A 19,969-nucleotide genomic window follows, 5' to 3' on the forward strand; every position below is an offset into this window, starting at 1 on the left:
TTCAACAGTGTCGTCTCCCAGCGGCAGAGGCGGCGGCATCCCACGCTGCCTCTTGAAAAGTCACGCTCCCGTGGTGTGATTTAGTACTCGAACACATGAAAAACGTGTCTTTGTGGTTTAAGAACCGATAAACGTAATAAATCAGAAATCTGACTGCGCTATAAAGCGAAAGCACGTAGTAAAGCCCACAAGGCTTGCACGATGCCAATTTTAATAGTCATTTTCCACTTGCATCATTTTACTCAGTTTGTTTTTCCTCAGAGCTCAAGACACCGCTACAACACTTCGTTTAAGTGGTTTGCGGGTCAGGGTTAGCGATTTTTTTAGTCTTTAAAAAAGAAACCACTATTTTTTGTCCAAGTGAGGCCAGTTAGCAGCGAGTTAGCGAAATTCTCCTCTTTCTGAAGATTTCAAGCTCTTCCACTGATGTGACCACCTCTGCTAAAAGGTTTGCCAAACTTCTATACATCGAGACTGACCCGCTTTACTCATCTTGTTAAAAACGTGTGTTTTTAGCTACAAATAAGTGAGAACTGAACTCTCTTACACCCTTGAAGGTATTTATGTGTAATATTGCGATGAAACTCATACATACGTCCTTATGCAGCTTGAGAAATTGCTTGTAAATAGCAAAATTAAAGCTTCGTGTCAGACAAAATATCGATCGGTCTCCCAAGTAGTATATTAAACGTTACAAACAACAAAAACGAACTTTGAAAAACTGTTAAGTTAAAAAAAGTTTCAAAAGCACAATTGCAATCCGTTTCAATCTTCTTCAAATTTGTAAATCCGCTCCTCCTTACGCATTTGCTGTGTTATGAGCAGTTATTTTTTTGTTTCAGTTTGGTGGTGGGCTCTCTTTGCTTGAATTTTGATATATTTCGTAATACAGTTCCTTTAACTGACTCATTTACTTCGAATAGCAGTGATCTTTTATTTATTTATTTATTTACCAGCTTTTCTGGACACAGGCCTGCCCAGTGGGAATGTTCACGAACGGGGCTCATAGGTCTCAAGCAAGGTGCCATCCCTGCCCAATCCCACAACCCAGAAAGGTTGGCAACACCTGACCGGGGTCTACGACCCCCACTCTTTTCTAATAGTGATGTAGGTTCTTTTACGTCCCACAAGAACAAATCAGTGAAAGTGCTGTGAGGCGGAACCTACGGTTTTTCGTCCTTATCCGAGAAGACTAGAAAGTCTAACCATTTGCAGATGTCATTACAAAGGCAGCACTTTCTTCTCAGTTTTTTAAAGTGCCTTAGTGTTGGCTCGGCCGGGGTTTGAACCCGCGACCTCCCGCTAAGCAGACCGGCGCTCTCCCAACTGAGCTAACCGGGCGGTGTTCTAGATGCTGGACGAAGATCACATGTGGAGTAAAGAGACTGCAGTAGATCACAGATGTTGGACGGAGCCATTCCATTCAGTGCTTTCTAAGCTGTGGTAAGAATAGCTTATTCAATCCGCTTTTGGTGACTGGAGGCCAATGCACGTTACGCAATACCAATACTGAAACATACGGTGTTTAAAACTTAGTATAATTACCAAGAAAATTATAAAACACAAAAAAGTTAGAGCCTTTGCTTGTTCCGCGTAAAACTCATGAAGGTAGATGTGTAGAATTGTGGAAGAGCTAAAACAAACCAACCATATCATTTGTTATTGCTTCTGGGCGTTTTGCAAACTGACATTTACATGCTATAGCGAACTACTCTACAAAGGTATGTTGACAATTCGCTAAAATACCATGCACGTGAGGCACGTTAGACAAATGTTCACCTTAGGCTAGTTTCCGGTTTTTCCAGTCAAGAAGTCTGTTTGTTTTATCCTAAAAGTTCCTTTGTCATACTAATCCCTCAATAATAACTGATCTTTATTAAATTCCAAAGAAACATGAAGCTTCATTTAAAACGTTCAGTTCTGATGGCCAGAAGGGTGAAGGGTTGGCCTCTGTTCCGCATCAATCTGGATCTAGCAGGGGCAAAAAGTCTACTAAATGAGCCATCGGTAGTGCTAGTAACACTTTTGTACAATCCTCTTCCAGATCAAGCTTCTAACATTTTTGTAACTGGCGAAAGATCCTTTGGGAAACTCAAGGATTAGATGTTTGCTGCAGATCGCGTATGCCCACACTGAGATTGCAGTGAAAGTACAGTGCAGCAGGGGAATCCAATGAACACTCATGTTCTTACGGTATCAAGATTCACATACTCGTCAGTACTGACCCACGTTATTAAGTACTCAAACTGCTGGTCCCAGTTATCCGAGTCTATTAAAATACACCCTAGAATATTTTAATTTGTTATATTCCTTGACTTTCACTCAACTAATCAGGGACTGCCATTGGTTGATTCTTGGTCACGTGCCCTTGACTAAAATCAAATGTATCCCGATCGTGATCCAATACGCAATGTACTCCGCTTGGGCTACATTACAGCACGTGATCGAAGCATGGTGGAAAGTGGTGCGACAGAAGGTGGGAAAAACACTACCAGCTTTCTTTTTCGTGAATTAGCAACACAATTACGAAGCCTCAAGCTAAAAAGCAACGATTTTTAAAGTCATGCCAGAAGAAGAAAAAGCAGCTAAAGGAGGAAAAAGATGCAGATAATATAAGGAAAGTACTTTGTAAATCAATCATTCAGTGGTTTTAGGAATTAAAATTGGTGTTGTTATAAGAACCGAGTCGACTGTTTTGGTTCGCTCCGGTTATTCTTTTGTTGCTGTTGAAGTGAAAGTCTAGAAATATAACAGAACCCTTAATGTCACGTCCCTCGGGAAATCAGTTAGTTTTTTTTCCACGAGTCCCTCGGGAAAACAAAACTAACTGTTTCCCTCGGGATGTGACATTAAGTGTATAATGTTTCCTGGTGAATGTCAAATACAACAGAAAGTGAAGGCCTTTCGGTTTTCCCCGTAGCAATCATTTCTCTAGTCTCATATGAGATTGTCATCCTTCTGTTATCTGTAAAAGTAAGGATATACTCTACTTCAACAGGGGTACAGTCATCATGCACGGGACGAAAAATTGGATTTACGACACTTTTGACACGCGTCAAAAGTTAAATCAAATATGGTATTGGCTTTGACGTCACCTTTGACGCGCGTCAAAGATGTCGCCAAATATATAACCTCTGTGCTTACTCCTTTGACCTCGGTAAAGGTGAAGTCAAATTGGTAACAACTTTGACTTCTCCTTTGACGTGCGTCAAAGATCAAGTCAAATGCATCAATGCTTTGCTATTCCTTTAACCCTTATCAAAGGCGTTGTCAAATATGCTGGTAACTTTGACTTTACCTTTGACGCACGTCAAAGATAAAGTCAAAAGAGTAGTGGCTGTGACCACACCTTTGATGCTAGTCAAAAATGAAGTCAAATACGACCGCTACACTTTTACAACACTTTTGAATGGTGTAAAGGTAAGAGCAAATATGCAATGAATTACTTCTACAAACACTTATGTCGAAACTGATTTTAAGAAAGGAAATTAAAGAGCTGTATTTAAATACTGTTTTAAAGATATTTATACGACAATACCGAACACAGGCTGGTAATCATTGTAATTGGTGTTTATAATTATTTTTGAAAATGTTCTGGAATATGTACTTTTTCGAGGTGAATTAAGTGAGTTTTGTTTTTGTCTTATCTTCAGTGGATCATTTTCCCCTTGATCGATTAATATACGATGAATAAATGATAGCGACGCAAAACAATGACTCAACAACTGGACGATGGAAGACTGAACCCAAGCAAGTCACCCTGTTTTTGGCGCGAAATTGTCGCGGCTGCAAACTCTCTCCGCCCGCGCAAACAAACAAACTACGCAGATCTGAAGAAAACAAAAGCTGCTTTTTTGTACGAAGCAGTCCAGCTTTTTTTTAACAAATATTTTCGCCCTTATCTCTGATAGAGTTTAGACTACAAACTTGTTCAAAAGGTACGTGTCATTCTTTTCTATGCGTGCATGCAATAGTTCTTCTTCAAACTTCATAGTTGTTTTACTATGTTAAGCTTACAGAAACCAACTCCGAACTGGCGTGTATATCGTGCTTGGGAGCTTTTCGGATCGTTAAATCTGGTTCAGTAAACTATAAAAATCTTTCTGTATCACAGTAGAGTTTACATTAGATCAAGCCCTTTTTCTTAATAGGGTTAATGCATTTCTGCAAAAGTAATGCCTGGCTTATATTTCACAATGCAATTCAACTCAAAACTTCATGCGAGAACCTACTAACATAAAGATTAACCAACTCTGGTTTTTCTAACAGTTTATATTTATCTGCGAGAACTACTCAGGTAATGAAATAATATAAGACTTACATATATCTTTTTTCATTGACAGTGTACTTCAATAAAAATGTCTGTACCAGACTTTGATGGGCATATTACTGAAGCAAGTACATAAGCTTATTTGAACAGGATTCAGTGCAGTTTATCAAACAAAGAAGTGTGATTATTTGAAGACTTTGGATGTTTTGCGAACGTGAGTATCTCTTTCTATTGATTTCCTGGGTTCTATACGTAATGGGCTCATACTGCATAATTAATTTTTAAAATATTCCATTGATTTTTTTACCACTACAGTGGGTATGTTTCAACATTTAATAACAATCATTCAAACATACCGAGCTGTCCCTTCATTATTGTTACTGGACAATAACTTTGGGGGTTAAAAAAGGTAGAAAAATAGCCGCGTAACAAGCTTTTTCCGTGCGAGTTTTGTGCAAGAGGGCAAAAAAAGAGGAAGGAGGGGCCGGGAGGGGCTAACTCGCGCAATAACTCGATTGGAAACGCTTGTTATGCAGGCTAGGTATAATATAAAGTGTTTCTTTAGTTTAATTTTAAGCTTTGGGCATAGAGGGAAATTTTGATTGAATTTTCCTGGACTTTATTATGTGATAATAAGGCTCGATTCAAACGTCAAATTTCACAGGTGACGAACTTAATGACAATACATGTACACGAAATGTAATGTTTCCATTCAAAAGCATTAGGTTCGCTACACATTTTTAACAGGGTCTTTAAGTTTTGATAAAGGTAAAGAGAAAGGGGGATTTTCTGAAGAAAAGGAGAGATAGTAAAAAGGGAGTGGGGCCAAAAAATTTATTTAAAACACTATGACTGAGCTTTTTATCTCAAATTTCTATGTTTTTTTACAATTATTTCACAGATAAAAGAAGCAAGGCAAAGTGATAAGTCTCCAGTGGGAAAGAAAAGCACACGACAGAGGAAGATTGAAGTTAGATACATGGCGTTTGTCTTTCACTTACATCAAGAGTCAAAAGCACTCTAGAATGAAAATCTTCGCAAAGATAACATCAAGACAGATAGGCTCCTGATCAAGAACATTTCTTACTTACCATGATTTTAGCACTGGCTTTCGTGAAAGAGTGTTTTAAACTGTTTTGCAGGTTGCCGTCCGTGACAACAGCGTGAATGTGGAACATTTATAGTGCTTCAAAAATTTGCGGCAGTCATTATGTAATTATGATTGTCCATTGACAAACTGCATTGAGTACTTTAGACAATAAATCGTGAAAATGTTTTAAAAAACCATTTTTATGCGTTTAAAAAAGTTTTAATCGGAATTATTCATCTTTCTAATCATCAAGTGAGGTTTTAGGACAATAAAGTACAAGATTAAGAACTCAATCTCTTATCTGTCCACCTTTTTAAACGGTATCCAGTTCGCAATTGAATTTGACTGAAAATCTCAAGTTGGATTCTAGCCTGTCAAGAGCCATCTTGAGCCTGTATATCAAGCGCTTATGACTAGCGAGGCAATAACGCGGCATTCGCGCGAAACGCGAGGAGAACGAGGAATTCACGCGAAGCGCGAGACGAGCGAGAGGCGCGATGCGAGGGGAGGAAAAAAAACAAACATATTTGGCAACACCTTTGTTAAACCTTTGACTTAAATCACACACGCATTTGACGACAACTTTGTCACACATTTGACCTGAGGCTCAGACACTTTTGACGACACTTTTCACAAGCCTTTGACTTTAATCACAGACATAACTTTGCCGCGCTTTTGTCACACCTTTGGCCTGAATCTCAGACATATTTGACGACGCCTTTGATAGGGGTACAAATGCTAATGAAATATACCTTTGACGCGCGTCAAAGGTAGGGGTTAAAGGCGTGACAAAAACGGCCTTTATCGCCTGAAGACGCGCCTTTGACCGCGGGCAAAGGTAAACATTTGTCGCGCGTCAAAGTTGTACAAAGGTGTGCAAAGGTGGCCTTTATCGCGCGTTTGACTTCACCTTTGACGTTCGGTAAATCCGTTTTTTCGTCCCGTGTCACTTCCCTTAACCATAATGCTTAAGGCTAGATCGTTGGCATAGACTTCATGCTGTTGACCGGACAGATGTCGTACAACTCAATTCAAATAAACTGGTCCCAAAATAGTACCCTGAGGAACACCCCTAATTATGGACCAGGAGAAGACATAGTACCATTAGATACAAGTCTCTGGAGTCTTCGAGGAAAAAAAATATCCAGTAAATAGTATAAGGATTAATGGATACCTCTTTTAATTTGTTAAATATAATAGCTAGACTAACTGAATCAAAAACCTTTGAGAAGGCAATTGCAAACAGTCTAACACAGTCTGCCTCTTTCATTTTAGGCCATTTCAACCACGTGTTGACTTTTGATAACATTGCTTGGTCACCCCCTGTGAGCCACCTGCACCAATTACCCTTGCGCACTTTCAATAGGTTCATAGCCCAAGCTCGAAATATGAGCATCGGCATTTTTGCGTAACATTCGAAATGTAACGATTTGTATGGAAAAAAAAACTATCGTTTCTGACCCTCTTTATATATAATCGATCTGGGCTTTTCGATGAGCTAATGAATGGCTTGATTTCCATTTGATAAACATTACTGACATTACTATCTTCTCAAAAAGGTAAATTATACGATTCGTGACAGAAATATGGCTTTACTGGTTCAAAGAGGGTATTCCTTAGAACTAGGATCGATATTGATTAATTTCCAAATTTGTACCACAATTTGGAATTTAACAGAAAGAGTAAGAAAAACTTCATGACCGGGACCAATTTAGCAGCAAACTCTCTCCGAAACTAAAATGTGTTTAAACTATCTGGTCCTGCTTTCGTCCTTTTGGGGTGGAAAGGAACTTAAAAGTGAACGCCCTTGTAAAATCAGCAATATCAAAAAGTTTTTGAGCAGTTTAATTGAGAATATATGTTTACTTCCTCACAAAACAACAAGAAAACTGAGAGGTTCCTCCAGTTGTTTAGACTTTCTTTCGCTTGTAGTATTGACTGTTGTCCACCATTGTTTAGTTGACGTAACATGCTTGTTCAGTATTCTCAATCGGTGTTATATCAATCTGGTTCTGCCTAAGTCACAATCTTGATACATTGTCTTTTTATTCAATTAAAGTTAAACCCGAAGGGACATGATGACTGAATCGTTTGATGATTGCCTGACTCTGAGAACGGAGAAGAACTCGCTAAAAAAAGGTGACTTAATTAAATGCTTGAACAACTCCACTGCAAATTCCAAATTGGCATCCGCCAAAAAAATGGACCAGTTGAATGGACCAGTTGAAATAAGCGTACATTGCCATTTTATAGTGACCATGGGTGTCTCTGAATTCAGTACTCTTAATATATATAAATTTGTGGTCTGATTTAACAAGTCCATGCATGCGGTGGATACTGCCAAACTATAATGGCACATTGGTAGCAAAAATTTGCAAGATTCCTGATACCCCGGTTAGCGATTTAGCAAGCTGGCTTTGAACAAAAGTATAGCATCCGGTTATCTCACTGGAAAGAAGTGTTTCACAAGCCTTTCCAGAAATTCAATAAGATCATCAGGATCGTAAGTAGGGCTTGGGGGATGTTACAGAGCTGCTGGGTAGAACTGCGGATCGATTTTCGGCAAAATTACAACCCAAAAGTACTCAAAGTCATTATTAGAGAAATTAGTATCTGTTACCTTCAAGCAATCCCAATACCCCCATCAATTCTATCTCAATGCCTGCAGCTTTCAGAGGGCATTACCCTGCACCCAACCTAATGGTATTCTGCTTTGGCATTGAAACCAGTGAACTATGTAACTCTTTGTTGACAGTACCAAGACCTCAGTTAATTTGGTCTTTACCTTCTTTAGTTGTAGACTTGGTTGGTGCAGCTTGCTACCCCACTTCTTCCAGCCATCTGAAAACAAAGAGCAAGCTCAAATAAAGATCGAGGGAAGATTGCTAATTTTTTCGTTTAATCAGCTGATTATTAACTATAACTTATTGCTAACCTCAGGGTGAGTCAGAAATGTCTGTACCAATGAACCACCTAACTCTGAGCATTAAAAGGCACATTAAGTTAAGTAATGTTTGTGGCATTTTTTGTGTCATTGGAAGCATTGGATCCATTACAAATGTAATGCAGGTTCCGAGTATCAGTGAATTCCCAGCAATTGCATTCAAGTGCTGACGACTGAAACTACAAGAATTGTCTCGTTGTTTTTTTCCCATTTTCTTCCTCTTGGGGATTTGGAATTGATAAATCTTATGAACTGCAGAATAGGCCATCACAATTTGATACCTTGCCCTATTTGAAAATCTTGCCCAGATTATTTTGAGCCCATGAATTCTTGCATTAATTATGATAAATAAATACTCCCAGTTCAGTTAGATCCATTCATCCCCATTGGAGCAATCTGCTGAAAGGGTGATAAACCTTTCATTCTTTGTCTCAAGAAAGCTTAAAAAGTTTAGATGCTGATATTGATGAACTTCCAAGTCTAAAGCCGGTGGTGTTGCATATTATGCCATTGTTTCAAAGATAATTATGAACTCTACAGGTCTGAGGATGATTTTGAGTCCAATCTGGATAAGATAAGAAACTCCATGGCAAAAAGTACCCTCTGTTGCTCTGCCTATAGGCATCCATCCTACAGCCTAGCAAGCTTCATGGAGTACATGGAGCTTATCTTTCACCAACTGTCCAATGAAAAGAACAGTCTTTTTGTTACAGTGGATTTTAACACCAATTTTCCAACTTGTAATTGTCCTGAATAAAATGAATTTTTGAATTAAATGAATGGAATTTTCTCCTTCACCATATTCTTCTAAGTCATTGTGATCATATCTGTGATAAATCTACCTTAACAAAACAGAATTTAGATATAGCAGCCAATTATTCAAATTCTCTAGTTGCTCTTGTCGGATTTGAGATCATTAATATAGCTAAATCGGCTCTTTAATTAATACACTTTTAATTCGTTTGCTATTTATCATCATATACCCAACAAGGGCGAGTGAAATAGCTGTTAAATACCTACTTGTGTATAAACATAAGTGGGAATCCAATTTCAAAAGTTGCTGACTGTGTCCCTTACTATCTTATTTAACAGGATCTGAAGAACAACTTATTAAAACCATTCTTTTGCATCAAGGCAGCATGGAGACCATCATCATGACTTGGTTTCCAGAAAACTATTCAACCTCTCATGTCCTTATTTAACCTGATTCCTGAATCTACACTTGATTCCATCAACCAAAGGAAAATTGTTTGTAATTGACTTGGGAATTGTTTCCTTGACTTAAGAAAGGCATTTGACACTGTGGAATAATTCAATGCTGCTATATAAGCTAGACCATAATGGCAAGGAGGTATTGTTAATGATTGGCCTCAATCTTATCTTTTCAATAGAAAACAGTTTGTGTGTGTAAATGGTTATAACACTTATAATAATCCTAGAACTTTTGATGTTCCTCAAGGAACTGTTTTGGTGTCATTGTTGTTTCCCTTATACACATTAATCTACCCAAAATGGCAAGGCGAATTTCACATTTTTGCTGATGACTCCAACATCTACTTCTGCTTTAAGGACCTGAATGTTCTTGAAAGATTATTAAATAGTGAGCTAAAATTAGTTGCTGACTGGTTGAGATCCAACCTTTACCACTAAAATATGATAGAAGACAACTAAAACAATCTAAGATACGACTGCTTACCAAGGGTAGAATGAGTCATAAGACAATTACCAGTTTGCAATTATGTAAAATAATCAATGCCTTCTATGTCGCGTAAAGATAGATTTCGTGACACTCTCCACGAGTAATCCTCTCCTCTTGTACACTAGCTATACGTTTATTAACTGTGGAAGTGAAATTTCCTATGGATAGCGGTATCGTGAAGGCAAGTAGACGCTTAACTTGTCTACTTCATTTTCATAATGTATTTGCATAACTGTGCATCTGATCATGACAACCGTTGTTTTCTGGGTTGCTTTTGTTTCAGCTTTTTCAATAAACTCGTTTAAAAAAGAGAAATACGTTATTTAGCAATACCACAGAAGCAAAACTTTTCGGGGATAGTTTTTAAGGCTATTCAAAACACTCACAGCCCGTGAATTATCAAGTGTAAAAATTCTCGCACTTCGCCTCGAATTTTTAACCTTGATAAAAACAGTTATGTTGGTGTTGTAAATACTGCTTGAAATAAAGTTGAAAAAAGCCCATGTTATTTCATTCAAATACTCCACGTTAAAAAAATCCACCCCAACTTGTTAAAACACGTCACCTGGAATCAAGTTGACAAATCTTTGCGATTAATTTGTCACCACATGGCTTTCTTTCTTTTCCACCAAAAGGATGTATCACAAAACCTTGAAGCCCACTTCATTGAATGAAGATGAATGGCAGGCGAATTCTATGAAACGAACTTGGGGGTTGATTTCCGGCCTTCGTTGTTTCGATTTCCGCTTTCACGACCACAAGACACGCATGAAGTGGGAGCGTTTGGAAGGATGAAAATATTGTTTTGATCACGTAAAGCTGCAGGTGAATATGGGGTCATAAACAGATTGATCCGAAAGACGCGTTCGAGTGACAAACAGAGCATTGGTAAACGTGTTTTAGTGGCCTTCATAAAAATACCTCTGGAAGGTTTTTTTAGAGTTTTCGTCGCTTCCTACCCCTGAGTCCTTTCGCTTCACTGAAAAGTTGTTATATGTTATCAGCGCCATATGCATAGCCCAATATCAAAACATCAAGACAATATTTTTAACGAGCATTATTTGTATTCATGGCACGGTTTTTGGACCGATTTTGATGCAAACAAAGACTGTTGCGCACAAGACTAAATCAGCAAAAATCGCGTAACAGAACACACCAAATGGTTTTCGTTTTTTGAACTCTTGACATGAAGTTTTGTCTCATATAAGCCTATATCATATTAAGGAATGCGCACAAAGATGGAGCGGCGGTTTTCTTACTCGCAGAAAAATCTGAGTAGTCTAAAATGGGTCTTATGTTAAGCTGCCCATGTAAAAAGGCCATTACATAGGTTTGAAATGGAAGGTGGTTTTTGGACTTCTGGTAACAGGCCCCTTTTTCACGTTCTGATTCCTTCATCACTCGACCCTCTTGACCCCCGCTCCACCCCTCAATGGGAATACAATTTTCAAGATAACAGTTATCAAAGGAAAGTGATATTCTGAAATACTGTTTACATGAGACAAAGAGAGACGTTCGCGTGAAATCGAGCGCTGAAGACGTCAAGTACTAATCATAGTAAGTACGGCAACATATCGACACCGGCGCAATCTTAGCAGTGGAGGGAAACATTTTTTTCTTACATCAGCACTGTTTTATTTCCCAACATTTGCTGGTTTCTAACGTGCACGTGTGTGTGTTAACAAAAGCTAACAACTCGTGATGAGTGTTATAAAAATATGGCGGCTGAGTTATGTTAAGGCTTGATTTTAAAGTTGAAGTTCAACTGAAGACGAGATTGAGGATGTTTTGGTAAATTAGGCGGAAGTTTGTTGGCCCTTTTGAAAAATTAATGCGCGGTACAAGCAGTGGAAGTATAAAGTATTCATGGCCAAATAGTATAAACAATTGGAACACTTGCTCTACTGTAGTTTCTTTAAGCTAGCTGTGGATATTTTTGATAAAATATATTGCCGCCTGCCCCTACCAACGTCAAGAGTTAAGTTGGGGGAGTCGATCAGTTGCATCAAATTCAGATAAGAAAATTAAACCGATCGTTCGCGTGACTTCTCGTTATTAAGCAGACCTCGATCTAATTGCTTGATATCAAAAATATCATTTAATGACGTAGACGGAGACACGTGGTTATTTCTAAACCATCTCCAAACAATGTGACATTTCGTGACGATTGCCTTTAACGAGTGCAGGCGGTGGAAAACTACGGCAATCGCGAAGATCTGTCGTAGTGTGACGACAGTGCCGAAAGTTTTCCGAATGGAAGCCGGAACGTTTCGGGCTGTATTTTTCAATTTAACCGTTCGTGCGCCGGCTAGACAACAAACAGGAAAATGTATCAATTTGATACAAGTAGACACGGTTTCTAGACATCAAGGGTGAACTGTGCTTAATTAATGGAAGGTTCTTCTTGTACAGGTGCAGGTGAGATAATCGTTCAGTGATCTGAGGTAGAATGACTTTGGCCCTGCTTCAATGCCATGCTCCCATAATGTCTCATGAGAGGCCTGCGGCAATGTAGCTCATACTACATTAAATTTAAGAGAATGATTAAAAGGACATCAACTACAAAGAACTTTGACACTAAAAACAAAAACGAGTTCATACATTTATAAACAATGTTGAAAGGGCTGCACTAAGAAATGCAATGCGAGAATTATTTGCTGTGTGCTGCCCGACCGCTAATAGAAGTTTCTATGAATATAAGCTTGGTTTGCGCCCCGGACGCTAGTCACGATTTAAATGTTTTTAATACACAGTGTTCTGAACTGTGAATTGTGTAGCATGGACCTCGTATATGCAATGCAAGTTTTTTTTTTCGCTGTTTGTAATACTCGTATATTCTCCAATACCTTATTTCAGAGAATAGCCATGAGGTTAAATTGCATACATTACGATTTTTCGATCTGCCACACACCACTTAACGCATCTTTCTTTCCGGTGCCTTTGTGTGCCGCATACTCGAGCATCCAATGATAAACTCATAACATTTAAGGAAAAAATCAGTTAGAGATTCAAGTAAATATTATGATTGAAAGGACCTGCTACTGAATGCCAGATACAGCCTGTCTCACTATGATCTTGAAGTACCGGGTTAATCATGACTTGTCAGAAGGACTTGTAAGACTGAGGCATGGACTTCTACATATTTACGACATAAGATGCTCAATTAACGACGATTTATCAGTCAAACATGACATTTATTGACGTTGCTCTTCATCCGTGGTATAATCTCCTCGTTCTACAGAAGAAATCTAGAAAAAATTTACTGCTCTTAGCATAACTTTCCTTAGTCACCAAGGCGACCAGCAGTATTTCTTATCTGAAGCACGTACAGATTCTTTTGTAGGAAAAAGTCAAATCACAAGCTTACAAATGTTTCTTTTAGGGCCAGATCATGTGAATCAGCTTGGAGGCACGTATGTAAATGGCAAGCCACTTCCAAAAGAAATTCGTCTCGAAGTTCTCAGGTTAGCTCTTCAAGGCGTCCGGCCTTGTGCCATAAGCCGTCGTTTGCGGATCACTCACGGTTGTATCAGTAAACTGTTGTCCAAATATCGAAAGACTGGCTCGATTCAACCTGGTGGAAAAGGTGTTGGCAGACCTCGAGTAATCACTCCTCAGATAGCACGACGAGTCGATCAGTACTTGAAAGAACACCCTGGGATATATTCATGGGAGATACGAGACCGTCTGCTCCAAGACAACATATGCCGTTTAGAAAATATCCCGTCTTTGAGTTCCATCAGCCGCTTGTTGAATAACAAAGATAAACAAGCAAGAGTGCATGCAGAAGGAGTCCAACAACCAACCAATAGTAATTCCTACTCGATCGCCAGCATCCTGAACCTCCCGACTAAGAGGCAATCATCTTTGTCGACATCTTCGTCAGTGTCTTCACTTTCGTCTTTAGAAAGCAATGAGGGACCGGGAGAAGACCACCAATATGAAGGTTTGTGCTTAAATTTTAACAGGATCTTGCCCCTGAGACAGCCTCTTTCCCTGCAGATTTCCCCTCAGAATCTCTGACTGAATTATGGACTCATTTGGTCCACATAAACCTGGGCATTATTGTTTCTTCTTTGTTTGAAACTATAATCCTACTCAGTAACAGTCTTACTTCACAGAAGAAGTCCAAAATGAATTAGAAAATTATCAGTGTAAGACAAATCAGAGTATCACGCAAGAACACTATCTGGAAGGTTTCATTTGACTCCCAGGGGCATACGGTTTCATTCAAAGATTATGAATGGTTGTAAGTGCAGTATATGTCTCTTGTGGTTGAACTAAGCAGGGTTACAAAGTACTGGGATAGCTTGCTTTTTACGACACCTTTTGTAAGTCTTTTCCACAAACGAAATCTAGACTTGATTTAGATTAACCCACGCCTATAAAGTCATGGAAATGCTTTGTTACCTATCTTCAGTGGTCGAGAAAAGCACCTTTACTGGCTGACCCATTTTGGAATTGGCTTGACAATATGAATGGTTTTATTTAGTTGATGATTCTCTTTTGAAGAAAAGGTAGATCAGTGGCTGGTCGGTTGATCCCTTTCCCAGAAACACTCTTTTACATGGACAGAAATTGATCACAGAAGATTTCTTGAGTCTGGTTGTGAGTTGGTGAGGCTTAAACGTCAACGGCCTCAACGGTACCTTACACTGAAGACTCTTGAAAATCCATAAAAGCATAATTGTTACAAATATAAAAGAAACACCATCCTGGACGAAGGGTACATAGCAAAACGTAATTTTCTCGCATCTAAGATTGCAAGGTGTAAAAATGATTGCTTTCAAGTTGGCTTCATGTTCACGAATACTTCTCTAGCACCCCAAAGCTAGACACGTACTCCTAACCGACTGAATCAACAAAGCTGGCATCCTTCCAGTCTTTTAATGCCTTCTTGTAACTATTCATGAACGCATCATGTTAGAATTCTGTTTAATGGCAAAAAACCGCTTAACAAGTACCGTTAGTAGCTTTTTAATACACATAAACGGTAGCAAGAATTCATTAATCATTTGCAAATGAAGTAACCACCCTTGCTATAAGTTTCTTACCTATGAAAATTGTGATCTATGTAAAAATGTCTTTAATATATAACTCTAGTGGCTTGCTGTATTATTGCCTTAAATCACATCACATGATTTACTCAAGACTGCCAAGCCATATATTCAATTCATCCAGGTCTAACAAATGATACGAATGTGTTGTTCCTTGACCTTTCCTAGTCCAAAGTCTTTTCCCTACTGGAACAACACATCTCCCTATACAATATTAACTTTTAGAAATAAATCAAAGCCGTAAACATTTTCCCTGGTTTAAGGTAAATGTTCCTAAAGCCCGTACTCTTACTTTTAGCTGACTTTATTGCACGGTGTAGCAGTATTCAGCTCATGGTAACCTGGCTTACCATATATAACTGAGGAGATGTCTTTGACATTGAAATGATTTAACCATGATTCCTTTGACTAAGAAGGTTAATTTTCAAATCTGATCAGTTCAGGCGAAGAGAAGGTGATAAAAAAAAGTATCACTGATTCTTTACAAATATAACAGACGGCAAAATATCAAATAAGTGCTTTCTTGTGTGCTTTCTCGACAAGAATGTTCACAGTTTACAGAACGTTTTAAAAACATGTAAAATCTGACTGCAAGACAACTGAACAAGTGCTGGTAAAAAATATTAGGATATTACTAAGAATAAATGAATGTAACTATAAGCGAACGAAAGATAGCTCTACTATTTTAGTATTTCGCTACCAACAGAAGAACTACATGCTTAGTCCTCTTTGTAAATATGTGAGTCTAATTGTTTATTTGTTTGTGATTGTAAGGACGAATAGACTCAGTTTTAAACCAATGCTCCTTTAGTTTCCTGATAGTCATAAGAATTTATTTATTTATTATATAAATTGTCGTAAACTGAAAATCCCAGAAATAAGAGCAGAAAATACATAGGCATATGTTTAACACAATGAGTGATTTAGAACAAGGAACACATAGTCTCCTTACAAAGAAGGTTCTTGAATAGCACTAAAACCGGATGTTGCTTATATGATTTCACTTTTATCAGTAGTAAACCAGGGAATGAATAATTACTGAAATTATCATCCTCTATTTTGGTCATTTATGGTTTGCATTTTAAAATGTTTAATTTTATTATCAAACGTCAAATAGCCGTATAATTACAGACCAGAATCAAGTTGGGGTTTACCTCAAATTAGAGTGTCCAGCCTAGGTCGTACAAAATGTGTCACGACATTCAATTTAAATCATAAGTTGAGTTGACAAATTTATTTGCCAACGAATGTCCTTATGAGTATTCTTTTTTTTGCCTATCGTGCTAAAGAATGTTTCCTATCCTCTAGATCTGCATTGTCCTCCAGCTCAAGTGATTTATCCGCTGCAATTCATGAGAAGGGAACGCATGAAATACACGAGTAATCAACGGCAAGAACTCGAGGCAGCGTTTGCAGTTAATCAATATCCAACTTCTTCAGAAAGAGATCAGTTAGCTAAAAAACTTGGAGTCGATGAGTCAAGAATTCAGGTGAACAAACCCATTTGAATTGTAACGTAAACTGGTTTCTTTTAACAGGCAAAATCGTTGCTTTTTAGGAACCTCTGGACATCCCGTTCATGGCCTGACTTAAAATTAAATCTCTCTAATAATTCACGAAATCGCTGGTTCGAAACAAATTTTGAGAGCGCGCCGCACTAGTTTTTGCATCACAGGGCCCCAGTCGGAAAAACGTTTATGTTGAGGGAGTTCAGAGTTCAGCCTTGGCTAGATGATGGCTTAAAAAAGCATTACTAGAGAGTCACTGTAATTTAATGGTTCCCATTTGAAGCAATGCCCAAACATTCTCCCAGTCTCAGGCACACAGTCTCCCAGAGTTCCTGGAGAAAATAGACCTCGTACGTTTTGTTTACCCAGTGTAGCCAGATGAGCAGATTTCTCTTTTTCTTAGTTTAAACTTGCTATTTCGAATCCCCTTTTATCAAAAACAAACTGTACAATTTATTTCTCGGCTTCAAAATTATAATAATTTATAATTAAAAACGACTCACTATAATTTTCAGAATACTTAGTAATGAGGGGACGAGCGGAGAAGGAGTAGATGGACAAGCTAAACGATACAATTGCAACCTATTTGAACATGAGAAGATTTCATGAGAGAAATATAGCAGGCGAAAAAAAACAGGATTATGATGGCAGGGTTTTACCACCGTTCAAAAAAGCCAAGGGACCGATCGTTTATTACGTCCCGGAGGGGGGCGGGGGTTTTCAGAAAAGTGTGGTATATCAAAACTTTCTCCCTAAAAAATAATTACCAATGAAAGTAGTACCCCCTCCTGGAAATATATAGCAATTTTAAAAATACACCCTCGCCCTCCAACCCCGTCTAGACCAAGTCTCTTCTTCCATCCTTAGGCATTGATTTCATAAGCTATAAGATACCTGTAGTCAGCAGTCAGCAGCGTAGCGGGAGATTTTAAAGCTGCACGTAGGGGAAGAAAAGTTAGCGCGCCGAAGGCGCCCCAAACCTGGGGGAGTCTGGGAGCATGCTCCCCCAGAAAATGTTTAAATTTAGAGTCTCGGAAATGCCTTCTCCTGCGTTTTCTGCTGGACATTCTCAGTAAATAAAGACGAACGAAAATGCAGAAATTCGTTGTTTATTTTAGCCATCTCTAGTGTTATCGGTAAGGTACAGACTGTTTACGGCATAAAAGGGTAAAACAGTGACGCCATGAAGGAGGTTACAAGAAAAGGGCGAGATGTGTACCCTTCAGACAGGCAAAATCTGTTATTATGCCATCAATATCAATTAAGTCTTTGTGCTCATATGCAGAATTGCAAGAGAATTCAATCGCTCGTTTGTCGTAGTCCTTTTTAAAGAGTTTACAGTCTCTTCATACCGCTGAAGCTACGCTCAGCTGTATGTGTTGACACAGGATAAGTCAACAAAGTTATGAGAGCCCTGACATATACTCCGGGATAGAATTGGAGTTGGCTTGGTCAAAAGTCTCAACCAAGGTCTGTGGCTCCACATTCGGATCCATTTCACTCCACTTAATCAATAAAAGGATAAAGGAGATCCTAACACAAAAATACCAATATATTATGGGAAAAGTGTATCCCGTAAGTGCGTACATGCACGTTATATTCCTGGTAGGAGAAATAGCTGATAGTTTCCTGGGCCGAGCTTTATACGGATAACATTTTGTTGCGGACAAAGAAACGCCAAAGTGTATTTTTTTGTCTGCTTTTGAGGGAAACGTGGATTTGCTTCAATCTTAATATAGTTTGACAACTTTTACATAGAAGGCCAGTCCTAGAAAATTGTACCCCCTTCCGAAACCCCAACCCCTCCCCCCAGAACGTAATAATCGATCTGTCCCTAAGGAACGGACCATTAGAAAAGTGATGGGGGAAGGGGGAGGGGGGGTGGGGAAAAAAACAAAAAAAATTCATGCAAGGGAAAATGCCAAGAAAAAGAATTCATGCAAGGAAGAAGCTAGGTAAAGAAAAAAAATTCATGCAGAAGGAAGATCCAATTGTGACTTTTTCAGAAAGTCTGAGTTTCAGAAATCAACGATGTTACCAGGCACAATAAGAATAAACAAAAATCAGTTTCTTCTTATTGAAAGGAGACAATTAGAACCTAGCTTGCTTTTATTTTAAATTGCAGCTAGTGTACCTACAACATACACTGTATACTGTATTATAATAAAAATAATAAAATAAAATTTGTAATAAATAAATATTAGAATTTGGTAGCTTTGTAAATATTCTATAGAATTATTTGTGCTCACAGTTAGAGGATGGGTCTTACCGCCTCGAATAAGAATTCTATAATACAATGAAAACGTGCATTCACACGTAGTAGTAACTGTTAAAACTTTAACTGTCAACGACATAAACAGCAACACTGCCAACGGTACTTTTAACAAAAATTAAGAACCACAACGTATGGTTTTCATTGGTGAATGGAGTATGGCATCGTTATGATGGGCTGTGGGAGAGGAATTCCAGAGGGCAGGGACTGAAAAAATGCACAGGGAAGCCGTCCACTCCAAGTGGCTTCCTCCTCTCTCACTGTCTGTACATTTTCGAAAAGATTTTGCATTAAAGTGGCCTGTATCCTTTGATCTGTTGTGAGTGTAGAATAATTTATAAAGTACAAAAACATAGATAATGAATCAAAATTTCACTGTTAAAAAAAAAGCAATATTTGTCTGAAAAAAAATTCGTGCAGAGGGGTTCACCTGAAAAAAAATTCCTGCACAAGCAGTGAGCGAAAAAAAAAATTCGTGCAAGCTGAAAATTCCCCACCGCCCCCCCATCACTTTTTTAATGGTCCGACCCTAAATTATTTCGCCTAAGCCTAAAAGAAAACATCGTCCTGCTTTGCGAATTTTGTAGCCGGACAATCAACCTCAGTAGCCCTCTCTTTTTTGTTCATTTGTTTTCGTTGTTAGGTGTGGTTCTCAAACCGAAGAGTGAAAAACAAAGCAAGAAGGCACACAATTCATGTAACAAAACTTATCACAGAGGAGCCAAAAGAGTGCACTTGCAGACAGAGCTCAGATCCCCGCACATCACCACTGATGCTGGTATCTGGACCTTCTAGAATATTCTTTCCGCCAGGTCATGTGTAAAGCGCATTCAAGGTCGCGGAGGACACCATGGGCTCATTGTTAAGCATTTATTTAAAAGCGTATTCCGCACGAAGTACAACGGCTCATATCAACAGGTTTACGAGATATTCACAGCTGGATAAAAGATGAGCGCATAATTTAAAGTATTCACCTGCACGTGTGGCACGCAGACTGCGAACAAATATTTATTCACAAGTAACAAACGGCTCTGAATCAAACCTTGTTTCAGTGATTTTTTATAAAGTGGAAATAAAAATAAGGAAATCTTTAGAAATTTCAGCCAGATTTAATACCAAAACTCTTTGT

General features: G+C 38.5%; 1 protein-coding gene across 1 annotated transcript; it reads left to right on the forward strand.

Moving 5' to 3' along the window:
- The first annotated feature begins 12,198 nt into the window (after positions 1-12,198).
- Positions 12,199-19,942, forward strand: LOC140935648 (segmentation protein paired-like). The gene is made up of 4 exons (XM_073385219.1): positions 12,199-12,421; positions 13,386-13,949; positions 16,369-16,550; positions 19,484-19,942. The coding sequence occupies exons 1-4, from the start codon at positions 12,394-12,396 to the stop codon at positions 19,661-19,663; spliced, it is 954 nt and encodes a 317-aa protein (XP_073241320.1). The 5' UTR covers positions 12,199-12,393; the 3' UTR covers positions 19,664-19,942.
- The last annotated feature ends 27 nt before the right edge of the window (positions 19,943-19,969 follow it).

This window comes from Porites lutea, chromosome 4 (genome assembly GCF_958299795.1).
Source record: "Porites lutea chromosome 4, jaPorLute2.1, whole genome shotgun sequence".
Classification (NCBI taxonomy): domain Eukaryota; kingdom Metazoa; phylum Cnidaria; class Anthozoa; order Scleractinia; family Poritidae; genus Porites; species Porites lutea.